This window comes from Tenrec ecaudatus, chromosome 9 (assembly GCF_050624435.1).
Source record: "Tenrec ecaudatus isolate mTenEca1 chromosome 9, mTenEca1.hap1, whole genome shotgun sequence".
Classification (NCBI taxonomy): Eukaryota; Metazoa; Chordata; class Mammalia; order Afrosoricida; family Tenrecidae; genus Tenrec; species Tenrec ecaudatus.
Window position 1 is genome coordinate 67,383,439 of NC_134538.1, and position 20,284 is coordinate 67,403,722.

The 20,284-nt window shown below is 38.7% G+C and overlaps 1 protein-coding gene and 1 pseudogene across 2 annotated transcripts in view; both read right to left on the minus strand.

Annotated features, from left to right (window-relative positions):
- Positions 1 to 7,440: 7,440 nt before the first annotated feature.
- LOC142456000 (osteoclast-stimulating factor 1-like) lies at positions 7,441 to 11,601 on the minus strand (annotated as a pseudogene).
- The window catches only part of CDK13 (cyclin dependent kinase 13), a 143,621-nt gene continuing 133,922 nt past the window's right edge, over positions 10,586 to 20,284 (minus strand). Inside the window, exons 13-14 of one of the 2 annotated variants that reach the window (XM_075558180.1) lie at positions 17,595 to 17,867; positions 10,586 to 17,056 (exon numbers count right to left, since the gene is read on the minus strand). In XM_075558180.1, the coding sequence (XP_075414295.1) occupies positions 16,206 to 17,056; positions 17,595 to 17,867 (1,124 nt within the window). In that variant the 3' untranslated portion in view covers positions 10,586 to 16,205. Of the gene's footprint in view, positions 17,057 to 17,594; positions 18,048 to 20,284 lie in introns of both variants that reach the window. The other variant, XM_075558179.1, reaches the window with a different exon arrangement.

Consider the following 20,284-nt stretch of genomic DNA (forward strand, 5'->3'; position numbering starts at 1 on the left):
CTCTAGATAAAAATATGTTTAACTCTGAATATTTTTAGATAATCACATTGTTTTTGTCCTGAATACACTGATTGTTGTAAGTTACATTAGTTCTTAATGCGAATCCAAACTTGCATTCCTAAAATAAGCTCTACTTACTAATCACATCTTATTATCTTTTTTAAAATCGGAATTTGCTAATATTTTGTTAAGGATTTTCATGAGATGAACCTCAGACATTTCTTGTCGATTCCATGCCAGGGTTATGCATAAGTCATAAAATGAGTTGGAGGCTATTCTTCCTCTAATCTCTATAAGGTTGTTGCAACATCATTACTTAAGTGTTTTGAAGAATTCATAAGCAAAACCTTCTGAGCCTAGAGTTCTTTTGTTTATAGATGTTATTAATTACAGATCTTTAATAAGTATAATGCTTTAGATTCCTTCTGTTGTTTTATTAAGTTGTATTTGTCTATTTCATCTGACTAACAAGGTGATTGGAACATTGTTGTTCATAGGCGCATATACCATTTAATTCAGTTAATATGAAGGTAGAGAACCCGCAAAACTAATCATGGTGATAGATGTTAAGGGTAGTGTGTCATCTGGGAAATCTGAGAAGGAATATGAGAGAGCCTGTTGAAGTGTACAGGAAATGTTCTCCATCTTTCTTTATCTGTATGAAGGTTACAGGGATGCGAACATCCATGTACAAACAAAATTCACTAAGACAATTTAGCATTATATTGATATATACATTATAGTTATTTAAAAGTGTTTGACACTAAATAAGTTTGAAAAATAAATCTTAACATATGATTCTAATGTCCACTCAACATTGACATTTTTTAATTCAAGTGTGGATTGAACCAATCTGAACACTTGACAGATATATACATTTTCTGGGGAAATGGTTGCAATGCTAACTGATTTATTTTCTTGTAGCAAACATAGAATTATATGATCTCATCTCTCCCAACACAGAAGGTAGTCAATGAATCATGAGGAATTGAAGAAAACAACCTCTGTTTAGTCCTTAAAACAATATATATGTATATATATAAATAATTGAGCTATATAATTAGGCAGTTCACTAATAGCTTTTTATCAGATGTTTCAGATGAAACTCATAATTAAAATTTTATATTCCACCAAAAGCTGCAATGGTGAATACTGCTATTTGTTTTCTGAAATGTGATTTTGTCTACCTAAAATTTCTTTTTTACAAGTTTTCTTTTTTTTTTTTTTCCATTAAAAATGAAAAACTGGTTGAGGAGGGTGTAGGAGGCCTGGTAGGGCGTGACCAAGGGTAATGTAACCAAAAGAATTACTGAAACCCAAATGAAGGCTGAGCATGATAGTGGGACAAGAGGAAAGTCAAAGGAAATAGAGGAAAGAGCTAGGAGGCAAAGGGCTTTTATAGAGGTCTAAATAAAGGCATGCACATATGTAAATATATTTATATATGAAGATGGAAAAATAGATCTATGTGTATCTATGTATAGGTTTAGTATTAAGGTAGCAGATGGACATTGGACCTCCACTCTAGTACTCCCTCAATGCAAGAATACTTTGTTCTATAAAACTGGCATTCCATGATGCTCACCTTCCTGACACAATCGCTGAAGACAAAGTGGGTGCATAAGCAAATGTGAAGAAAGTTGATGGTGCCCGGCAATCAAAATATATAGTGTCTGGATTCTTAAAGGCTTGAAGGTAAACAAGCGACCATCTAGCTCAGAAGCAACAAAGCCCACATGGGAGATGAACACCAGCCTGCATTAGCATGAGCTGCCGAAGGGATCAGTTATCAGGCATCATCAGAACAAAAACTCCTATTATTGTGTGCTCACCTCCCTAATACGATCGCTGAAAACAAAGGGGTGCATAAGCAAAATTGGTGAAGATAGCTGATGGTGCCTGGCTATCAAAAGATGTAGCATCTGGGGTCTTAAAGGCTTGAAGGTAAACAAGCAGCCATGTAGCTCAGAAGCAACAAAGCCCACATGGAAAAGAAGCACACCAGTCTGTGCAATCACGAGGTGTTGAAGGGATCAGGTATCAGGCACATCAGAACAAAAAAACATATCATTGTGAATGAGGGGGAGTGTAGAGTAGAAACCCAAAGCCCATCTGTAGGCAATTGAACATCTCTTTATGGAAGGGTCGCAGGGAGGAGATGAGTCAGTTAGGGTGCAGTGTAGCAACGATGAAACACAACTTTCCTTTACTTCTTAAATGCTTCTTCCCCCTCCCTCCCCCCACCCCACTAGTATGATCCCAATTCTACCTTACAAATCTGGCTAGACCAGAGGATGTACACTGGTACAGATAGGAACTGGAAACACAGGGAATCCAGGGTGGATGATCCCTTCAGGACAGTGGTGAGAATGCTGAGGGAAGGTAGGGTCAAAATGGGGAACCAATTACAAGTATCTACACCTCCTCCCTGGGGTGTGGACAAAATAAAAGTGGGTGAAAGGAGACATCAGACAGTGTAAGATATGACAAAACAATAATTTATAAATTATAAAGGGTTCATGAGGGGGGGAGCGGGAAGGGAGGAGGGAAAATGAGCAGTTGATGCCAGGAGCTTAAGTGGAGAGCAAATATTTTGAGAATGATGAGGGCAATGAATGTAAAAATGTGCTTTACACAATTGATGTATGTATGGATTGTGATAGGAGTTGTATGAGCCCCTAATAAAATGATTTAAAAAAAGAAAAAAATTAGTGTCAAAAAGAAAAAAAATTTCCCCTTTTACTACTCCACTCGATAATATCTCTCAATAACAACCAGCAAATCCTTATTATGCACTTACTATGAACCAGGCATCAATTTATTTAATCCCTAAATCAAATCCATATTCATTGCATCCATTTCACAAGGGAAGAGAAGGAGAAAGGAAGGGAAGGAGTGTGAGAGATAAATTGAAAAATAGGCGGTTCAATAACTTGCCCAAGGTCATGCAGGTTAATAAAATGGCAATGCCAGGACATAGCTCTGCCTTACGAGCTTGGTCTTACACCATGTGCTGCATTATTTCCCAAGTGACTCTTGTGAGTATTCTAACCCTTGGCCTACACAGTGTACATAGACTATATCTCTAATCAAATACAGTCATATGACTGCATTGCAACTTTATTTTTCTTTTCAATAATATACTTGAACACCCTCCCATGTGGTCGTAACATTCGCTGAACAATGTCTAGATTCATATAGACCTAAGGTCCTTAAAGTTACTTACAATAGAGTTTAGAGAATGGAACAGAGTGGATACAAACTCTTCCCACACAAAAGGTGTATCTCATGTATCTTATAGACAAAGTGTGCTTACAGGTGTGTAATAGTACTGTACAGATATAGCATACTTATGTCTTGATAATCATAAGAAGCACCTTTTCTTGGCTAATGTATGTACTGTACTGTCCATCTAAAACAGTGGTTCTCAACCTTTCTAATGCCGATACCCTGTAATATAGTTCCTCATGTTGCGTGACCCCAACCATAAATTATTTTTGTTGCTACTTCATAAGCGTAATTTTGCTACTGTTATGAATCAGGCAACCCCTTTGAAAGGGTTATTCGACCCCCAATGGGGTCTCAACCCACATGTTGAGAACTGCTGATCTAAAAAGTTTATCACATAGCAGTGTATGCTTTCATTCATAGCCAACAGCATCCAATCTCATGTACTATCTATCTGTTGACTAGTGTAGCATTATCTATTTAATGCTCTTTTAAAAATATTATGGTGGAGTGCTTCATGGGCCCCAATGCAGTGGCTAAACCAGTTCTAGTGATAGCAGCAAGAGGCAAAAAAAAGAAAAGAGAAAGAGGTTATTAAGCAACCTGCAGGTGGAAAGAAATGAGTTGGGAATGTCATTTTGACCCTCAAAAACAAAGAAATATTTCTCCAAGCTGCTCAAAGATTAGCTACACTGAAAGCTACAAAGATAACAAAATGTGAGAGGGACCTATAACAGATATGGAGAATTGTAAATGTATGGATTGAAAACCAAACACAAAATCAAATCTCTCTCAGCACGTGGCCAATCACTGCTAAGACAAGAGGCTTATTTAAGAAGCCTAGAGAAAAAAACAGGACTAGACTACAATACGAGGGGGTACCCCCCCACACACACTCAAAATGGAAAAAAGCTCCTCTGGGCGGAGCGTGCATAATAGACATTTTCCCTGGTACATGAACATCCAGCAACCCACTCTGAGTTAGTACACCCAGTGGCATCACCTGGGAAAGTTCTCGCTGGTCACAGTGAATTTTTTTCATAAAAACAGTTTTGCTTGAACCTGTTTTGTGATGGCTGATTTCATATAAATTTTGTTTCCTGCTTAAGACAACGCATCACAATCCATACATACATCAATTGTATAAAGCACATTTGTATATTCGTTACCCTCATCATTCTCAAAACATTTGCTCTCCACTTAAGCCCCTGGCATCAGCTCATTTCCCCCTCCCTTCACCCTCCCTCTTGAATCCTTGATAATTTGTAAATTATTATTTTGTCATATATACACTGTCCAATGTCTCCCTTCACCCACTTTTCTGTTGTGCGTCCCCGAGGGAGGAGGTTATATGTAGATCCCTGTAATTGGTTTCCCCGTTCTACCCCACCCTCTCTCCACTCTCCAGGTATCACCACTCTCACCACTGGTCCTGAAGGGATCATCCGTCCTGGATTTCCTGTGTTCCCAGTTCCTATGTGTACCAGTGTACATCCTCTGGTCTAGCCAGATTTGTAAGGTAGAATTGGGATCATGATAGTGCATGGGGAGGCTGGGGGTGGGGGGAGGGAGGAAACATTTAGGAACTAGAGGAAAGTTGTATGTTTTATGGTTGCTACACTGCACTTTGACTGGTTTCCTCCCCGTCACCCTTCCATTAGGGGATCAGCATCTCTCTAAGGTTAGTCTGGTTTCTACATATACTTTTAATTTCTCCATCTGGAAAATATCCTAATTTCACTCTCACAATTGAATGGCAGATTTGCAAAGTGTTTAATGTTTGGAATTTTTTTCTTTCAGGATTTTATAAGTATCATGTTATTGAGCTTCTTAAATGTTTATCTTGTCTTTCAGGGACTATTTCTTCTAACAAACCTAAAATTTTCTCTGGTTTTTATCTCTTCCTGTTCTGGAATTACAGTCATGTGCATTATTCCTCTCAATGGTGTCCCATACTACTCTAAAGTTTGTTTTTTTAATTGTTCTTGTTTCCCAAAATGCCCTCCCTGGGGCACTGGAACAATGCAGGGGGACTGCAAAAGTAGATACCTACACTTTATCCTGGGTGTGGGCCATAGTACAACGGTTTAATAGCAGGGGTTTAGAGGGTGGAGTGGGGTGCATGAGACGTTAGATTTTTCTGAAAATGGGGGGTAGGCCAAATAATTCTGGAAACCTATGTTCCTAGTTTGGTATTGAGGTAGTTAGTTTATTGTGCCAACCTGGCCGATAAACATATGTGGGGTTAATTGAAGGGCAAAGGGATGAATGGCTCGGTGAGCCTCGCCTTTCTAGTTCTCGGGTCTCTTGCTTTGTGATGGTCAGACCAGGGTGCAGCTGCCTTGGCCGGTTCCATGCTTTAGCTGGCACAAGGCTCACTTCCTGCAAGACATCCCTGAGGAGAAGCCACATGAACCTACCCCGATGCAGCCCTAGGTGCTGGAGCAGCCATGTGGAGGCCCAGCCAGCACTGAGATGTTTACACATTCACTAACTCAGCTTTCCTCCTGTAGTTGGCATCATTGTGTCTGTTTTGTGATATGGAGGAGGACATTGTGGATTGGTCTTGGACATATGGGTTAATATTGGACTTAAGCCACTTAATGGGTTAATGTGGGCTTGGGCAACACTAGGTTGGAATGTTTTCTTGATGTGCACTTAACCTTTATATAAAACTCTCTTATACATAAGTTTCTGTGGATTTGTTTCTCTAAAGTACCCAGATTAACACAGGTATTAAGAGACTTATCTCCAACTTTGCTAATTCTACCTTCCATGTCTTCAATTCTGCTTTGTCTTTCAAATATGTATTTTCTGAATTTTTAGTATTAATCTCCTGGATTTTTTTTTAATCTCCTGGATTTTTGTTTGCCATTTTGTTTGGTTTCTAATTTGTCATCAGTCAACTTTTTTCTTATATGGAGAGATTTAGCCTTGATTTTTTTTTTTGTTTTCATCAATCTTACCCTTTTGAAAGGTTCTAATTCTTTGACTTTCTCTCACATAGTTTCAATACCATTTATTCTCCTGGAATATTTTCTGGCCCTGCATTCTGGTCCCTTGATGAGCCATCCTATTTAGGTGTGCAGATAATTTCAAGTTGTCTCTAGTCCCCTAGAAATTGTGTTATTGTGAGGGGGTTTCAAAATGCTCATGGTAAATGGAATTAAAAGATAATGGGATTTTTCCATTAAGTTTCTGAGGTCCTTTGGATATATTTGCTGGTTGTATTTTGGTTTACTTCACCTTGATTTTTTTGGTTTGAAATATCTAGCAATGGGGCAGGTGTTCTACTCTGGTCACTCACTATCTCTGGGCAGATATGACAGTGGGCGGGAGTGTGTGTGTCTGTTGAGTACACAGAGCTGCTGAGAATAGGCTGGGCCAGCTTGGCTGCCATCTATCATCAATCTGGTGGTCCTTGAAGAGGTGGTAGCACTCACCCAGTGGGTAGGGCTATGTGCGTATGGGTAGGTATGGTGTGTAGGGTTGGGTAAGGTTGCTGGCTCCCAACTGATGGGGAAGAAGGGTCAGTAGAAGGAAAATAAAATAAGGGGGTGGGGTGACAGCACAGGTCCACAGGTGTCTACATACACAGAAAGAAAACAAGCTGCTTTCCTCTATAAGCAAAAACATATCTTAGGGGAATTTAACTTAACCAATGTATATAAGCCAGATTGTCTATGGTCTCAGAGCAACCTTTTAGGAGTGTGTAGAACTTTTCTATAGGATTTCTTAGGCTATAATCTCCCCCCCCCCACTTCTCTTAAAAGAGTTATTTTTGTCAGACTAGATGTTAAGAATTTTGGTTTATTATTATACCAAGCATTCTGTGTGTCCCCCTCCCTCTGAAAAACGCATTCAAAGTATCTCAGTTCTTGACGTAAAAAACTTAAACTGAAATAGAAAAAACTCTTTTTTTAAAGAAAAAAATTCCAAAAATTATTTTAGCATGATAAATAGAAATAATCTCATCTTGTCTACTCTGATGGACATAAATGTACTTTATAAAGTAAAGTATCCAGTCACTGGTTGGCAAATCAAAGGTGAGACCTATTCACATGTTCTATTCAAACAGCGCAAACTGCCATGTGCATATATACTTAAAAACAACAACAACAAAAACTGTTACCAACGCTCTTCTGGCCAAGACAAGACTTTTTGAATGGCAGAAGCAACCTAAGTATTGTATCTCAAAGCTCTGGGAGGGAATTAATCCGAGTCTTCTTCATCCAAACAATCCCAAGCATAGCTTAATGTCCAAACTGCATCTGTCCCTTGTTTCGTTTTGAGGAAAGAGGCACAGGCATTTGTCGCCATATCCTAGGCCAGCGTCTTCTCATTGTGTCCTAGCACCTTTTGCCCAAAGCCACTGGACAATGTCCACTGCACATCCCTCCGGTGTCCCCCAACTTGTTCTGGTGGTTCAGTTCAATATTCGGCTGAGTAAATAGCATTTCCTACTATATCTCTGTGACTGCCAAGGTAGTGCTTCCAGCTTTGTCTATCAACCTTCCTAAAGCCTCGACCCTTTCATACAGTTCCTCATGCTGTGGGGACCCCAAACATAAAATTATTTTCATTGCTATTTTATAACTGTCATTTTGCTACTGTTATGAATCAGGTGACCCCTGTGAAAGGGTCATTTGACACCCCTCCCCAGGGGTCCCGATCCACAGGTTGAGAACCGCTTGGACTCAAACTATTAACACCTACACGGTTGTCCAAATACTCTCTTAACCAGCTCAGGTTGTCTCTTTTGCCAGCTTCGTGGTGTGGATTGTCAATGGATTCGGCCTGCTCAGCCACATAGTTGCTTGGAAATAACCCAGGTCTGTCTTTGCAGGTGCCTTTCCAACGGGTATCACTCATGTCAGTACTGTAGATAATATTGCCTTCTTCAAAGCATAATTCATCTGGAGTTCTGGGCTCAAATGTACACAGACCTCTTACTGACTTGCCCTGGTCTTGGGGGAGGGTTTCGTCATCTGGCTTTTCCTGGAGCAGCTAATCCTAGAGAACGCACTAGAGGCCCAACGCGCCGCCAGCCGGCGCGCCCGAGTGTCTTTTGGTCTGGTCTGCAGTGCTGCGCCTCCGAGGACCCGCGGACGCCGCCGCAGGGCTGACGCGGGAGCGCCGCTAGCGCCCCGCCCCGCCCCGCCCCGCGGCTGGAACTCCGCGGCCGCGCCGGCTGCCGGGCGCGCAGGGCGACGCGCGGGCGGTGTGACCCGAGCAGCCGGGGGAAGGCGCCGCCGCCACGCCCGGTGGCCTCGAGCGCGCACGCCCAGAAACGCTCGCCGATGCTCCACCCCGTCTCTCGCAGGGGCGGGGGATGGGGGTGCAGCCGGTTCCCAAACCCATAATCTTTATTCCCACCCCCACCCCCACCCCCAAGCAATGGGAGCAGATGGCCAGGGCATTTCCCCTCTGTAGCTGATGGGTTCCAACAGGCATTTCAGTTAGCAACTAAGCGCTTAACTACTGTACCACCAGGACTCCTTATATAAATGAGCGTGAAAGAAAAACATGCCATGCCCTCGCTGGGCAAAGCCCTAGTGAATGCAGAGTAAATTTAACAATTAAAAATACTTGACTTAAAAAAATCCTTATAGGGTACTTGGGGAGAGAGAAAAGTGATTCTGAAAGTCACTTTGAAAAATAAGCAGGAGAGGGAGTAGCGGGGAGGTTGGGGGGGGGGCTGGGGGGGGAAGAGGACCTGATGCCAAGGGCTTAAGTGGAGGGCAAATGCTTTGAAAATGATGAGGGCAATGAATGTAGATATGCTTTACACAATTATGTATGTATGGATTGTGATAAGAGTCATATGAGGCCCTAATAAAACGTTTTAAAAAAAGAAAAAAATAAGCAGGAATAGTACACCTAACTTTCAAAAGGAGACATTTCCTTCAAAATCTTTATCTGCTATGTACTAGAAATTAATCTAGGAGTTGAAAACTGTGACAAAAAACAAAGGCCTAAATGCTATATGTATATGGAAGTGTTTTAAAATAGAAAAGACCATAAAGTTAAAAACCAAAAAAAAAAAGAGCTGGCATTTTCAAACTAATGGAAAAGGGTGAATTATTTAACAAGTCCTCTTCCCATATTTAGTACATCCATTTCAAAAACGTAAAGTTGGATCTTTACAACACCTAACAAGTCTAGAATTAAAGTGTAGAATTAAAGATCAGAACATCAGGAAAAAAGTTGACTATTTTAGTAATCTTGGAGTAGAGAATATCTTAAACTTTCTAAAGAGAAACCAAAGATGAATAGACTTGCCTACATAAAAACTAGTCCTATACTAAAACATACCAGACAGGGAACAGATCACAATGATCTACACATAACCCCCTCCCAGGGGGACAGACAACAGAAAAGTGGGTGAATGGAGACACTGGTCAGTGTAAAACATGAAAAAAGGTAATTTATAAAATATCAAGGGTTAATGAGAGAGAAGGGGGAGGGAGGGAGGGAATAAGCTGATACCAAGGGCTCAAGTAGAAAGAAAATGTTTTGAAAATGATGGCAACATATGTACAAATGTGCCTGACACAATGGATGGAAGTATGGATTGTGATAAAAGCTGTACAAGCCCCCAATAAAATGATTTAAAAACTCCCAAAACATACCAGACATTTTTTATATAGTTCAAAAAGACATACTTTCTTTTCTAGAGAGCCCTTTAAAGCAAGAGATAAGCTCCAAATAAGTACACATCAACAATTAAGACCTATGACTACAAAAATGTTGAATTTTACTGGTAATTAAGGAAATACAAATGAAAATATGACTGCCAAACTGTCAAATGATCTAAAACAACACAGCTAAGGTGTGTTGGTAAATCTTTCCTGAAGAGAGATTTGGATAGAGTGAAGTTTTAAACCTGTACTCTGTAATCATCCAGCAATTCCAAAGAAATTTATAAGGATTTATGTATTTATATGGATTTTATTCAAACTGTGGTCACAGAAACATGTTATTCCATTGGAAAGAAAGAAACTAATTCTTCTATAAAGGAGGAATTTACAACTATTAAGAAGAACTCAATCGACAGATGGCTGCTCACACAACCTATTATATGAAAAGCGTCATTATTATATAGCTCCAGGCAATGATATCCATTATTTAAAGATACACATTCATCAAAGGCAAAAATATTTAATGGTGGTTATTTGTAGATAGTCTCCTATGTGCTCCTACATTTTTTAATTCTAAAAGTATTTTTTTTAATGGGTGGAGAAAAAGGTTTCCATTTTAACTTCTATCGGTAAAGAGGGTTTCAAGCAGTTGTCTTTGGCAGATAAAATAATTTTTGAAAGTCTGTTCTGGCTATAAGCAAAGAGAAAGATGAAAATGGCCCAGAATACTTATGGCAGTTTATTTACAGACTATCAAATACAGCCTTAAAGAAAAACGTTTGTATTTACACATTACATTTAACAGTAACAAGGTTTTATTAAAATTCTTGCAAAAGAGGAATCACACCTTTTACAAGTTAATGTAAACGTGAAAAAAAAAACTTAAAGGGCGAACCTTTAATATCTAGGGCCTAACTATGAATGCTATTAGAAACAAATTATTTTTAATGGGACTTTGATATGGTGAAAGGAATAATAGCCACAAAATTTGCTAATTTACACAAGGCAAACTCCCAAGTTTTTCCCATTATAAAAATGTTTATCTTTCCTAAATTCAACTGGATTCCGTAAGCTATTGATTTAATACTTGATTTTAAATAAAAATAATTTAAGGAAATCTGGAGACCTTTGGTAAATAACCATAGCTGATCAGAGAAACTTCTATTCAACAAACTTATCAAAAATTGGAAGTTTTCTTGACATATACTACTTGTATGTTTATACACCTCTGAAAGTGGGATTTCTATCTTTCTAACGCTTGCTTCAAGAATTGTGTGCTGCTCAATTTAAATCACACTAACCAGGTGTTTCACTCTCCAGGGAGTCACAGCTTGTTCCTTTTAAAGGCCTTTCTTAAATTTTGGAAACAAAACCGCAGTTGTAGGGTGAATGGGATAAATTTACCCAAAGAAATTCTCTTAAAACAGTCTGTGGTATCATCAAAGAATGAGCAGGTGGCATTGTGATGATGGGGAAAAAATGATGATGCAACTTTCCTTGTCTTTTTCTATTTTCTTAAAAATTCCTCACAATAAATCTCCACAATCATCCTGGGTCTATGAGAAAATCTATCGGGATTATTCCTATAGAGTCCTAGCACATCATAACTTGACCTCATTGATCTCACTAGGCCGGCAAGAATCCCTTGGAAACCATTTTGATTTCTCATTGCTCTCTGGGTACTGAGGAGCCAGGTGGTATAGTGGTTAAGCACTGGGCTGCAGATCTGCATGCTCGGCAGTTCTAAACCACCAGCAACTCCTCAGGAGAAAGCCTGGGTTTTCTACTGTAAACAGTCTTGGAAAACCACAAGGGGAGTCGGTATGAGTTGGCATTGACTCCATTGACAGTGAGTTTGGTTAGGGGGTTGCTCCGGATAATACTGGTAAATTAAGACGCGTCCTTGGTATCCCAGTTCATGTTCATTAGATTTTGTCTTGCTTGAAGACTGATGGGAAGATCAGTACTTTGAACAAATTGACTATTGCACAAGGCTTTTGGTCTTCATCTGGGCAAAGCTCATGGCTGAAATCTTCCCAACCTTCCTCAAACCACCCGATCCATCTAAAAACTATGTGTTTAAGTGGAATAGTATTCCAATAAGCTTGTTGCAAAGTTTTAGCTAGTGATCTGGGAAGATGTGATCTTAAGTTTTGTTAAAATGTTTATATTAGATTTAACCTTAAGAGTTTTTTGGTCTGTGTCCACCCCCCACCCCCCTTTCATGGCACAAAAAGGAGCTTTTCCTTTTCCTTTTTTAGGACACTCAAATGAGGCTTAGTTGAATGTCAGACCGAGTGATTGTCTGCAGCCATCCACTGATCAATCCACTGATCAGAGATGTCCACACAATCCTCCTCATAGAAACAGAAAAACCACATTTAATAATTTAATGATAAGTAGCTGCTGTCTTTTAAAACACAGGACTTGCCTTTGTAAAGATTATCATGCATGAAACAAAATCTGTACAGGCTCTTTACAAAAATTTCTGTAAAACACTTATGTTTCCTATTTTGAATGACAAGAGAATGCTTAAGTTGACTTTCAAAGTTTGCAATCCAGAATTCTAAATGTAGTTCCTTTCTTTTAGTACAACACTGGGCAAGTATTTTATAGGCAATTTCCCTTAAACAGTTTTTACTATGGAATGTAAATATTACTTAGAATAATAAATGCTGGTCTCGGATGAAAAAAATAAAGGGTTCTATGAAATCTAACTTTACCACCTTATTAACTAAAAGTCACATGATGTAAGAGTACTCGGACAGCATTTTAAAGCCTGTATCAAAATGAAAAATCATGGAAGTAATAGATTTTTTAATTATAATCTTAAGTCCAGCTTTATTTAATTTTAAAAGCTTCCAAATTTCAATTAAGTTTATAGTAAATACAGCAAACTCTTAACAGAGGTACTTGGTTAGTTTGGAAGCCCACCCTTTGCAGGTTTTTAAGAAACCTTGATTTTTCCCTACAAATGTGGCCTATTGCAAATGGCCAGAAGCAACATAAAACACGTTTTCACTGTTGAGTTTCTAGTTGTTCTATTCCATTTGTTTTTCACTGAGATTTTCTTTAAACTCACTAGAATATAATTTAAGCATAGTTGAAAGTCGCAAATAACACTAGTTTCTCCACTTGTAAATGTCCGTGCTTTAAATGTCAGCTAGAAATATGAGTTATCATCTTCCATGCTTATTGATAGCTCACAGTAGATACTGAACAGATAGCAACCGAATGAATGAATGAAACTCAGACCTACAAATAAAGTTTCCAATTCCACAACCTACTCTCATCAATTAGCTCCTTAATCTGAGCTTTTAAAAAGCCATGAATCACTGCCACTTTCCAACAAGTAATGGATTGAAGACTTGGGAAACATATTAAGCAGCACAAAGAAAACCTGCTGTGTCAAAAAATACACTCTTCAAAATGTAATTTGACATGGGAAAAAATAAACATTTTCTCTTTGTGGTAGGCAGTTTTTCCTACTCTCATTTTATTTGCAATCTGACTTACCAGTTTCTTCCTTCAATGTTTATCACATATTTTAAGGTCAGTGATTACTGAAACTGTTAGAACGCACAGAATTAAGAGATTTCTCAACCCTGCTTTTAAAAATCCATACTCATCAAACTAATGCATTCCACACTACAAAAGGATACAATGAGATGTTACTACTGTAATTCATCAATTATAAGACATGATGTTCCATATAGTAATCTCTCTAAAGTTGGGCTATGTCTTACAGTTGATGGCACCTTACCACTGAGTTTTTAATTTAATCGGCAACCTGTTTTTCTTTCTCAGTTGTACATAAAATACTGGTATGTTTCACAATCAGTGCTAATATTAAAAGCTATAGTTCAAATTTCAAGCAGCAATTTCCCTGTCCTCCCAGGAGTTTCCCACCATAAATATACAACTGAAATACTTAATCAGAAGAACTATCCAAACACAGTTCAATTTTATACAAAATATTTAATTTTTAAAACACAGGCTATTCATGTCACATAAATATCTTCAGTTTTAGGTGAGCTGCTTACGGTCAGCAGAATCCTCTAGTGTGACTATTAAGAATAAGTTAGATACTGTCACTTATTGGAAAGTCTAAAGCTCTAGGACTCACCATATTAAAATTTCCAATACTGTAGCTATTTTTTCTAAATTTCAAGATATTTTTCTTTCCTTCCTGCAATGTAGTAATTAATCATAAGCGGTTAGTACTCAATATGAAAACAAAAGCAAAATAATTTTTCTGTCATTCGTTTCCCCAACAAAAAAATTCCATCAAATCTTAAAACCATCAACTAACATGAACTCATTATGTAGTAGTAAAATGGTAAGTTAGCCACTTTAAAATAACCTGTCACCAAACTAGAATGTTTCCTATACCCTGTTTTGAGATAGAAGGTTCTTAAGTCAGATAGAGGACAAAGGGCTAATAGACTGACTTTAGAACTGGAGCAATCTCCATTCGTTAAGTTGTTCCAATTTATGTCTCCAATAAAAAAAGAAGTTACCAGAATAGTTAAAACAAAATGATTAATTGGCACAAATCTTAATTTCCAGAATATCTGTTTTTACATTTAGTGATAGAAAAACTGGTTATTTACCTTTGGTTCCTTTAAGTGTTCTATTTTTGTGTGTCTAAATGTGCACGCAGTTAGACTTGACACTATTACAATTTAAATAAGGGTTAATCCATCATTATTTAATGCTTGTAATAAGAGAGAAACATTTCAAATAAACTAACACTGCTCTAAAAGTCTGGCATAGTCGTAACAAACCCTCTAGTTCAGTGATTCTCAACCATCCTAATGGCGTGGCTCTTTCATTCAGTTCCTCATGTTGTGGTGACCCCCAACCATAAAACTATTTTCATTGCTACTTTATAACTGTAATTTTGCTAGTTATGAATCAGGCGACCCCTGTGAAAGGGACATTTGGCCCCGACAGTGGGTAGGACCCACAGGTTGAGAACCCTTACTCTTGATGATGCTAGAAGTGAAATAAGAGATTCTCTCACTTTTCTTTTGCTTCAGTAAACTCAATCTAGGCGATGTTTCTAGTTAACAAGTGTGAAAAGTTGTTTTTTCCTTAACATGGCAATTACATAACTTAAAACATGGTATATCACCCCTTCCCCCATGATCTTCAATAGAATGGTGTAAATTCTGTTACTAGCTCTTGCTTCTATATGACTGTTCTTCAGTTCAGTCATGGCAAATAAGCAGGGGCAGTATGGCAGCGTGAATGAAAATGGTGCTCTAAAATTCTCCTTTAGCTATTACTTTCAACAATGTAAATGACAATCATCTCAGAACTTCACAGAAGGTAACAAAAGGTACTGGTTGTAGTTCTACTCCCTTTGCTTTCTCTCTCCTACCAAGGGAAGATGGTAGAAGGTTAGCGTCACCCAAAGATGGGGAGAAAAGGTGAAGATGTGACAGATAAGAGCGCATGGACCTCCCAGGACCTGAACGGGAGCCCCAACACTCGAGGGCTTCCTGCCTAGCAGACACAATGCACTGACTCATTCCCTTTCAAAGACAAACAGGTGTAAAGGGTAACTACTTTTCAGACCTCAAGTTTACCTGTTAAGGCACTTACTTACCCTCCCCAACCCTCCCACATTTTTCATATAAAACCCACTATTTCATTTGAATGCATTTTCTAGCTATGATCATCTGCAAAACAAAACAAAAATAACATTGACCATTTTTTTTATAAAACTGTTGCATCAAGAGAAAGGTTGTGTTTTATTTTCTGAAATGAGCACAAAGTACACCTTTCACAATAACACTGAAAGCAGGTGCAAAGACTGACAGTGACCTTTGACTAAAGGTAGCTCTGTAAAAAGAAAAATACCAAATAAATCAGTGCCCTTTCTGATTGTTGTAAAACTGGGGGTGGGGGTGGGGGTGGGGTGGGTGTTGATGGAAGGGGTGTTTGTTTGTTACATAAAAGTTGGTCCAAACTTACAAAAAAAGCACAAATGTGCATAGTTCAGAAGATCTGCAAGAGAGCCATAAAAGGCCAGATGTCCCTAAGATTAGCATCCACTTAAAACTGCGCGAATACAAAATAAAACTGTTAACTAGAATTTGTGAAGATGTACAATCAATAGATCTAGTTTTGAGAACAGCATGAATTTAAGCAAAGTGTTTTTTTTTCCTTTCATTTTTCTTTTTTTACTATTGTATGCAAGACCCTTTCCACATAAAAATAAAGCTGTTGTTGAATTAATATTATTCAAGTCTCTTGGATTGCTGCCTTAAAGTGCAGCTAGAAAAGTCTTTCCAGATAAAAATGATGTGCCTGAGGAAAAACAGATATTCAGTATGGTAACCCTCTGCCTCGACCTCTGCCAGTTGATGTGCTAATGTGTCCCCTGTATCCTTGTGAATATCCAGGTCCGTGGGCGGGAGAAGTCCAGGTCTGTCCATGCATGAGGCTGGGGCCACCTGGGTTTTCTTGTAAGTTACTACCGTAGTTATAGTTGTGCATCTTTGCTGGCAAAGGATGAGTACTTTCTGGCCCTGTGGAAGGGTCACTGCTGTTTGTCAGGACTGCAATAGGGCCATGGCTATATTCAAATCTATGGTCCTTGTCTCCACTAAACAACATGGGAGCAGTATTGAGGTAAATGTCTCCATATCCAGCAACTGAGCTGGGAAATGACTCGGAAAAGGCAGAAGGCTGAGGTGGACCAGCAGAATGAGATGAAGCAGTACTGTAGTTCTCCAAAGACTGAATATCTGAGTTTCCTATGAAGTTACGCCGTTCCAATGATGGAGCAGAACTACCGCCTAGACCATCATTACTAACATAAGGAGCAGAAGAGAAGGAGGAGGATCCAAAATTGTCTTTGTAGTCTGCAGTAGGTACATAGGTGTCTCCTGCTTGATAATCAATACCGCCTTCTCTTTTGGGCTCATCCTGGGGCTGATGCTGAGCAAGGAGCTGTAACAGGGCAGCTTTCACGCCGGCATGTGGGTCAGGTAATGAAGAACTAGTGGTGGGTACATGCTGGTTTTCTGTCCGATAATCCAGATCTTCGTCAGTGACTGGTGGTGGTTCTGGAGGTTCGGGAGGTCGTTGATCAGGAGGCAAAATTCGAGGCCGGTCTGGTTCTGGTGTTAGCTCCAATATCCTCACATCTTGGTGCTGAATCAGATCATCTTGCCCTAAGTGAAACAAAGCCAAAGGAGAGTAAAACGTTAGCAGGTAAAACTATACATATTCAAAATAGCCTGTTTCCTACTAGTGATCTTAAAGACTAATAGAGGCTGCACCTCTGGCACAACATTAAATCAAAGGAGAGGGCGTTTACAAGTGTGGATTTTACTTCCTATTTAAGTTGATGGCGACTGAAAAATTCTTAATAGTATTTTAATACATATTAATTGATTGATCGCCTGAGGGAAAAATACTACTGTATATATAAAGTTTCTGTCATGGTCAATCATCCTTTACAGTCAGAGTAAAAGATTCTTTCTTAAGCATAAGTTTACCTAAAAAAACTAAAGCACTCACCATAATGAATTGTATCAGACATGGATCATATAATCAAGAACCAATTCCTGAAGTAAATTGACTAGAAAACCAACCTACAGTCAGTGACCTGAGAATTTTCAGGACATCTCCTAGCAATGCCAATGACCAATATGCACCATAGATCAGCAAACACTGAGCGGCAATCGTGCTTGGTGTATGCACACTCACCCGAGACCGGAGTGCTGGGTTCTGGAGGTGGCCTGAGTTGTAATGATGCTTCATGTCCAGAGCCATTTTCCCGCTCTTCCAGTAGCATGTCTTTCTGCTTTGACTGCTGAGCCTTTATTAACTGAGTCAACAAAACTGCAAACGCACTCTGCACAGCCGCCTGGGCAGCATCAGTCTCCACTTTAGGCTGGACAGTCTGAGACGGCAGTTGAATTCCTCCCAATGGTTTTGAAGACTCCTGTTGTGGTGTGGATGGATCTGTCAGTTTTTCACCTGTTTCCAAAATTCCAGCAGGAAGGTTTATTTTATTTAGTTGCTGTGGAGTCTCAGAGTTTACCTTAACTTTCAACACTTGGTCAAAATCAGCCACATTAACACTTGTTTTAGATTGTAGTAGGTTTAGTAGAATTGCCAATTCACTGTGGTTTAACTGCTGTCCAGGGCCTGTTTTTACTAAAGACAAAATCTTTATTAATTACAATCGCCAAGTTCCTTATAGCCACTCCCCCACCCCCAAAGGCACTATATTACCATATTAAAATGTACATTTGAGGTGGGGTATATAAAAAAGTACTATGAAAGTCCTTGAAATCTAGTGATATGATATTCTTCTCCTGTATACTTTGAACTTCAACGCAGTTCAATTTCATGACCATTAAAGTTTTAATGTACTTAAATTGAAAGAAAAGGAACCATGATCAATTTTGAGTAACTTATCTTTAAGGGTTAAATATTTCAAAAGGAAAATCATGCCTCCAATTAGGATCCCATGCTATAGGTTTAACCAAGAAATATTAACTGTGAATGGGAAATGAATAATGATGACGACATCTCTACGGGTTCTTTAAAAATGTTTTTTTACTCTGTTTGTCTTCATTTTGTAAGGCAGCCTCTATAATTAACTTCATTTTACTGGAGAAGATACTGACACCTGGAGAGACTCAGTAACGTGCTCATCGGCAAAGAATGTAAGTAGCGGAGATGGGATTTGAACCCAGGTACTGTGGTTCTAGTGGACTGCTTAACTGATATGCTGGAGTTGCTTCTCTTGAAACAAAGTTTCATACTGCAGAACTTTATCTTTGCAACAAATTCAAATTAGAATCTAGATGACTATTAAAATGCCAATTTTAAAATTTAAATAATTATTTTAAGTTCCTTTGGTTAGGTCAGGAACTCCTTGAGAAGCACATTTCTTGGTCTTTTTCCAACTGATACTTTAGATTTCTAATGGTTTAAACTGTTCCCTGTGCAGTAATACCAGAATAATATACAACAACAAAACAGCATGTACAACATTTATGTCAAATAATAAAGTGAACACGGAGAGGCAATTCCTGTAGCCACTGATGGCAGACTAATAGAAGAAAAACACTCAAGGAAATGCGAAACTCATGATTAATGGGATCTTGATATTCTTTTCCTGCATATATTTGTTTCATGAGATATATTACTTACTATTTTTAGATTAACTAAAAAGCCACATTGTTCTTATGACCCACAGGTAAATTAGCAACTATGCTGCTAGCCACTGCTCACAGGCCATCCTCCCTCATTTCAGTGTGAGAAGAGGTGTCTTTATGTGAGCTATCTCACTTTCCCCTTTTCATTCCTTGATTGCAGAGACATGTTTGGAAGGTATTCTAACTAAGGTGTCTCTGTACAAAGGGGATATTTACTCATTTCAAGGCATTTACTGAAGAAAGAAAACAGCGAGAAGAATCATGCCTACTCTGAAAAACAAAAATTCTTAATTTTCAATAGTGATAGTTTAAAACAATAATAATAAAGAGGGGAGGGATAGAAAGTAAAGCAAACATTCCACCATTCATAGTGTTAAATAAGAATGACAATTCCCTTTTTACCAGCTTAAATGAAGAGAAATGACTACCGAGGGAATGCTTGTGAATTAAGGACTTCAGTTTTATGAAGAAAAGCTGAAAGAATTGTCCCTGGGGACAACTGACCACTATCATGGCTCCGGTTACCCTTAAACATCTTTTTTAGCGGTTGGTGCCATCCCGTCAACTCACAAGGAGCCTCCTGTAACATAACAGAACTGTTCCATGGGTTGCGTGGCTAGTTTCATAGTAAATAGTATACAGAAAATAAACAAGTAAGAACACTTACTGTTGCTTCTCTTCTGCCTTTCTCCAGATTTCACTTATTTTTAAGATGAAGAAAAATAACAATGAACTTGGTATTGGTAACCCTCATTCTGTGCAACAGGTGTTATTGTGTCTACCAGATATCTTCACGTATAAGGGTAATTTCACTATTTCAAAATATTCTACAGAATAGTTTTGAACAAGAAGTTAAAAATTGCTTTTTAAGTGAAATGTATCAGTACTTTAAATATGGAGTCTGTCTGACCAAGGTCTAATGTCAGTCTGTGGATTTCATGGACAAGCAGTAATCCTTTTCAGCTAGTCTAGCCTATATATTTATACTTCACCACCAAAATTTCAATCTCATCCACAGATCTGTTTTAATCCCCCAGTCAACATTAACTCAGTGTCATCGAGTCAATGCTGACTCATAGCAACCCACCGTGGATTTCTGAGACTATAATTGTAATTGTGTACGGAAGTAGGAAGCCCTTTCTTTTGCCAGTGGAGCTGATGGTGGTTTTGAACTGTCAACCATGCGGATCACAGCCCAATGCATAAACCCGACACCATCCGGGCTCC